Source organism: Camelina sativa, chromosome 10 (genome assembly GCF_000633955.1).
Source record: "Camelina sativa cultivar DH55 chromosome 10, Cs, whole genome shotgun sequence".
NCBI classification, from domain to species: domain Eukaryota; kingdom Viridiplantae; phylum Streptophyta; class Magnoliopsida; order Brassicales; family Brassicaceae; genus Camelina; species Camelina sativa.
The window spans coordinates 4,508,888-4,515,178 of NC_025694.1; the positions used below are offsets into that span (position 1 = coordinate 4,508,888).

General features: G+C 39.9%; 2 protein-coding genes across 2 annotated transcripts in view; one reads left to right on the forward strand and one right to left on the reverse strand.

The window, feature by feature from the left end:
* Positions 120-3,696, forward strand: LOC104717071 (U-box domain-containing protein 35-like). Its single transcript, XM_019231096.1, has 9 exons — positions 120-527; positions 622-725; positions 820-941; positions 1,031-1,233; positions 1,341-1,401; positions 1,480-1,777; positions 1,866-1,967; positions 2,052-2,480; positions 2,566-3,696. The coding sequence occupies exons 1-9, from the start codon at positions 320-322 to the stop codon at positions 3,328-3,330; spliced, it is 2,292 nt and encodes a 763-aa protein (XP_019086641.1). The 5' UTR covers positions 120-319; the 3' UTR covers positions 3,331-3,696.
* Positions 3,758-6,291, reverse strand: part of LOC104717073 (DNA topoisomerase 1-like) — a 10,264-nt gene continuing 7,730 nt past the window's right edge. The window contains exons 17-23 of the mRNA XM_010434593.2: positions 6,212-6,288; positions 5,895-5,978; positions 5,622-5,733; positions 5,455-5,544; positions 5,160-5,225; positions 4,969-5,064; positions 3,758-4,101 (exon numbers count right to left, since the gene is read on the reverse strand). Of these exons, the coding sequence (XP_010432895.1) occupies positions 3,958-4,101; positions 4,969-5,064; positions 5,160-5,225; positions 5,455-5,544; positions 5,622-5,733; positions 5,895-5,978; positions 6,212-6,288 (669 nt within the window). The 3' untranslated portion in view covers positions 3,758-3,957. The remainder of the gene's footprint in view (positions 4,102-4,968; positions 5,065-5,159; positions 5,226-5,454; positions 5,545-5,621; positions 5,734-5,894; positions 5,979-6,211; positions 6,289-6,291) is intronic.

Below are 6,291 nucleotides of genomic sequence, written 5' to 3' on the forward strand. Positions count from 1 at the left end.
GCGTGCAAAGAAAAGAAACTGTTTGTGGGTAAAATATATAACACAATTGACGTGAAATGTGAGTAAAGAGAGGCGAGGAAGAAGGAGAGGCACTCAAAACAGAGAGAAAGAGAGAGAGAAGCAGAGTCAATGGATTTTTATAGAAACCTCTCTCTCTCTCGCTCTCATCTTCATTCCCCTTTTCCCTTCCTACCAATATTACAGACCAAGAACAATCAAACGGATCTTCTTAGAAAGGAGACACACCCAAGAACTTAAAGAAAACAGACCAATATTTTTTGTCCATTGACATCTGTCTGCGTAGTGCTCTTCAATTAGGATGGCGAAGAACAGGAGGGACAGAGACGGAGGATTTGGCACGGATGGAGTGGTTGCTGTGGCTATAGACAGAGACAAAAACAGCCAAACTGCTCTGAAATGGGCTGTTGATAATTTGTTGCAGAAAGGCCAAACCGTCGTCCTCGTACATGTCAAGCCTCGGGGTTCCTCTTTATCTTCAAACCCTTCTATTAACTCAAACTCTGCTAGTAAAAACCTATATCTTCTCTGTTTCTGGTTCCTTATGCTTCTTTTATGATTCTTGTTTCCTTTCTCGGTAGCTGATGGGTTTGTATCTTTCAGAGATGAGCCAAACAAATGGTGATTCTTCATTGGTGTGTGGGGAACCAGAAGGCTCTTATAAACAGTTGTTCCTTCCCTTTCGTTGCCTCTGTTCACGTAAAGATGTGAGTCTCCAATGTTATGTAATATAAGCCAGGAGACAAATTTACCTCCGCTCTGTCTCTTATTATGTGCTTTCTTGAAATGGAACTTGTTCAGATACAATGCAAAGATGTGTTATTGGAGGAGTCAGATGTGGCGAAAGCTTTAGTCGAATATGCAAATCAGGTTGTCATTGAGGTGTTGGTGGTTGGTTCCTCCTCAAAAGGTGGCTTTCTCAGGTGTGTTTAATCTTTTCTCTTTGCTTTGAAATCTTTTAACCAGAAATGGTGGATCAGATGCCAAAACTTGGGTCTTATTGACACTGCAGGTTCAACAAACCTTTAGATATTCCAGGAACCATCACGAAGACTGCACCTGATTTTTGCACGGTTTATGTCATAACCAAAGGAAAGCTTTCAACAAAGAAAACAGCGTCTCGTGCTGCACCCTCTGTTTCTCCATTACGCATGCAGCTTCAACAGGCTAGCTTAAAGCCACATCCACCGTTACCTGTAACTACTAACACAAGAGGTTTTAAAAACAAAACAAAGCTTTCCAAAGTGATTCTTTCACATGTCAATCTCCTGCAGAATACTGAAACATTTCTGACTATATTCATATATTTTGGTTTCCAATAGCTGAGAGACAGTCATTTGAGTCGCATCGCAGATCCCTTGACGATCAATCAGATTCCTTCAGGTGCGTATCACTCTTGTTTTTCATTTGACATGCTCAGGGAATCATGACTTAGACGATGAAAGTTCTTGGTTGAAACAGGCCACCCTACACTAGACGAGGCTTGAATGGGAGATCATATGGAGACCTATCAATCCTGGATTCTGATGTATCCTTCAACAGCTCTGGAAGACCAAGCATTGAGCGCACCTCTCTTTCTTTGTATGACAATCAGGATCCAAACCGTACTCCTCCAAGGCTATCAAATTTCTCAGACGTTGACTATGGTAGCTTTGAGTCGATGACCATTGGACGGAGGTCAATGGATATAAGCTCACCAAATGCTTTCTCAACAGGCTCATTTGAGAATGAAAGGTTTTCATCGGCTTCACAAGGAGTGGTAAGACTAATCTATGAATCTCCTTTTTCGGGTTACTTACTAGGAACTGCTAGATGCAAGAGGTTTTATGGCTGAGATTTATAACCAGGATGATGTAGAGGCTGAGATGAGGAGGCTTAAACTGGAGCTGAAACAAACAATGGAAATGTACAGTACGGCTTGCAAGGAAGCTCTCACAGCAAAACATAAGGTATAATAATTTGAGTAGTGTTGCTTCATTTTTTTTTCTCAGTTCCTACATTAAGGATTCAAAAGCGAATTGTTAAACCTGAAGGCAACAGAGCTTCAACGCTGGAAGTTAGAAGAAGAACGGAAGTTCGAAGAGGCAAAGATTGCAGAGGAAGCTGCATTAGCCATTGCCGAGAAGGAGAAAGCAAAGTCCAAAGCAGCAATGGAAGCTGCTGAAGCAGCTCAAAGGATTGCTGAGATCGAGTCTCGAAAGAGAGTCAATGCAGAAATGAAAGCTCTCAAGGAATCAGAGGCGAGAACAAAAGCCGTGCATGCTTTAGCAAAATCAGAAGTCAGATACAGAAAGTACTCCATCGAGGAGATTGAAGATGCAACAGAGTTCTTTGATGAGAAGTACAAGATCGGAGAAGGCGGTTATGGACCTGTCTACAAGTGTTATCTGGATCACACACCTGTGGCTGTGAAAGCTTTGCGCCCAGATGCAGCTCAAGGCAGGTCACAGTTTCAGCAAGAGGTGAAGTCTCTGAAAAAATTTAAACTCCTCAGGTTCATTTTTGGTATCTGACTTTAATCAAGTGCTCTTTATCAATTAAACACAGGTTGAAGTGTTAAGCAGCATGAGGCACCCTAACATGGTTCTTCTGCTTGGAGTATGCCCCGAATGTGGATGCTTAGTGTATGAATTCATGGCTAATGGGAGTTTAGAAGACCGTCTTTTCAGACAAGGAGACAGCCCGGCCCTCTCTTGGCAAACAAGATTCAGAATTGCAGCAGAGATCGGCACTGTACTGTTGTTCCTCCACCAGACTAAACCAGAACCATTGGTTCACCGTGATCTCAAACCAGCAAATATCTTACTAGACCGCAACTTTGTCAGCAAGGTTGCTGATGTTGGCTTGGCTAGGCTGGTCCCTGCATCCGTTGCAAACACCGTGACACAATACCGCATGACATCAACTGCTGGCACGTTTTGCTATATCGACCCAGAGTATCAGCAGACGGGTATGCTAGGTGTGAAATCTGACATTTATTCGTTAGGCATTATGTTTCTGCAGTTAATAACAGCAAAACCACCTATGGGTTTAACTCATTATGTCGGAAGAGCCCTCGAGAAGGGGAATTTGAAAGATTTGCTCGATCCTGCTGTATCTGATTGGCCTCTTGAAGACACAACAGAGTTTGCCAAGTTAGCTCTCAAGTGCGCAGAGATAAGGCGAAAAGACAGACCTGATCTTTCCAAAGTTATCTTGCCAGAGCTCAACAGATTAAGAGTACTTGCTGAAGAATCAACCCAGGCTGCAGTAGTCATTAACAGCCCCGGACCAACCCCCACCGTTAGTCAAACTTCTTCCCCCAAGTTGTGAGAACTGATAAACCAATAATATAATATGCATTCCAAACTCGAATCCATTTACTCAACTCGCCTTCTTCTCCAATATCCGTTTGCAGGAATAGATGAATGGTGCTTCTGTCACCAGGCCTCGGGTAACCCCCGACGTCTCACGTTTTGTTGTGACTGACAAACTGATCTGCACAAGAAAAAGATACAAAGAGGATACAATTGCAATCAGTAATACATGCTAATAAAACGGCCAAGTGAATTTGCATGCTCACTGTATAATACACTAGTGTCTTTCCCTCGTAGAAAATGTTCAGATTGTACAAATGATTATAGTTAACATACCATCTAGTTCAGGATTGAGGAAATTCAATGATGAAACCTTTTTCTTTTCCTGCAACTTCTCTAACAAAAAAGCCAACTTCTATGACACAAAATACCACACTTCCATAATCATAAAACGAATGGATACTTTTATATCATTTAATAAATGTGTAATGATTTTACATCAATGTCCAATCTTTTCTGTTACCATTATTACTCTGATTACCAAAAAGAATATAATAGTCTTCGTCAAAGCTAATGCTCTTCTCCATCCATGTAAAGCTCACGAACCAATTGTTTATTCGCATACGGCACGTTGTGGATTAGATTACATCGCTTCCACAACTTCTTCATCTCCTTTCTCTTCGTCAGACGGGATACTCTTATTAAGTGGTCTGCCACTCTTTCTCGCATTTTTGCCATTCAAGAGCTTTATTGCTTTCTCTAAAGTAACATCACCTGGTTCCATGTTCTGCGAAGTACCAAGTTATCCTCAATGAAAATGACAAAAATTTACATAACATAGAAAAACAATAGATCCTAGCATATTGTGGATACCTGATATCCATATCAATATAGCACCAACATCTCGTAATAAATACTCCTCTTATTCTACCTATATCATACTCTAAGAAGGTATCATACAACAGTAAACAACTATACCTTTGGAACAGTAGCCATCGTGCGGCGATGTTTAACAGTAAATCCTGATTTACTAAGCCTCAACTGCACAAGCTGTCCATCGTCAGGGTGGGTTCCCTGGTCAAAAATCACACACCAAGTCGTCAGCACTTCAAAATGTTGAAATAGCCCAGCTAGAAATGCAATAACTTTAACCTTTATATTAGTCTTACCAGTGTCAGAGGATAGCGTAATAATTCAAGAGCATTTTCAAGCGTAATGGAGTTCAAATCCTTAATCTGAAAATAAGGTTGCAGGAGAAATATCAGTTAAAAAAGGTAAGCATTAACCAGGACATAAATGGAACACATATGCGCACTGGACGTGTAATCAATATGGCTTCATTTATGTAAGAAGAGAAACATATATATACATGGGCTGCATTTGCTCGTTTTGGTAAGTGCCCTGTTTTATCTGATAAAAACTCCAACATGTATATAATTTTAACTGATAAAAACTCCAACATACATGGGATGCATTTGCTCNCCTCAATGAAAATGACAAAAATTTACATAACATAGAAAAACAATAGATCCTAGCATATTGTGGATACCTGATATCCATATCAATATAGCACCAACATCTCGTAATAAATACTCCTCTTATTCTACCTATATCATACTCTAAGAAGGTATCATACAACAGTAAACAACTATACCTTTGGAACAGTAGCCATCGTGCGGCGATGTTTAACAGTAAATCCTGATTTACTAAGCCTCAACTGCACAAGCTGTCCATCGTCAGGGTGGGTTCCCTGGTCAAAAATCACACACCAAGTCGTCAGCACTTCAAAATGTTGAAATAGCCCAGCTAGAAATGCAATAACTTTAACCTTTATATTAGTCTTACCAGTGTCAGAGGATAGCGTAATAATTCAAGAGCATTTTCAAGCGTAATGGAGTTCAAATCCTTAATCTGAAAATAAGGTTGCAGGAGAAATATCAGTTAAAAAAGGTAAGCATTAACCAGGACATAAATGGAACACATATGCGCACTGGACGTGTAATCAATATGGCTTCATTTATGTAAGAAGAGAAACATATATATACATGGGCTGCATTTGCTCGTTTTGGTAAGTGCCCTGTTTTATCTGATAAAAACTCCAACATGTATATAATTTTAACTGATAAAAACTCCAACATACATGGGATGCATTTGCTCGTTTTGGTAAGTGCCCTTTTTTATCTTCACCGAGCTGTACATAATGCCCATAGGGGCCACATTTCAAAATAACCTGAACAAGGAAATGGATTCGGCAAATTAAATTTATAAGAAAAATTGTCCAACAGAAAAGAGTCAGAACAGCGAGACCTTTTCACTGGTATATGGATGAAGACCCAGCAATTTGGGCTCTTCTACGCAGGTACTCTTTGGAGGATCATCTTCATCTTCATCCTCTCCATAAAGCGTTTTAGCAACGAACCTGTATATGAAAGCTCCAATTATATCAGTGACCGTGTAAATAATACAGATAGATAAAAAATTCAAAGAAAAACTTAACAGGTAAAATATGATGGAGAGAAAATACATAAGTAAGAATCTCAGGTGTAAAAAAAGTTAGAGACTCAACAGCCTGCGACTTACTTGCATGAAGGGTAATGATCACAACCGATGAAATACCCCGTACCAAACTTACTTACTTTGAAACTTAAGGTGCCTTCCATACAACTGAAACATGGAAAGAAACCCAATAAGGGTCAACATACACTCATTTATACTAAGATGGAACTTTGCGTCTTATTTAGGCCTCCTCTGTATATCACTAACGAGAAAATATATTTAGCATGGGCAGCCTTATATGAAAGCATGGGTTTCTTCAAATTCTGAATCAGAAGCTCTATCCTGAAATTGATTAGCATTTCTAACTTTGATTAAGTAGCAGGTAAAAATGGTATGCAGACCTTGGGCATGTCCTACTGGGACCAGGAAGGAAAGAAAACAGAAAGTCCTCATATTTTTTTTCCAACATTTTCTCCACCTG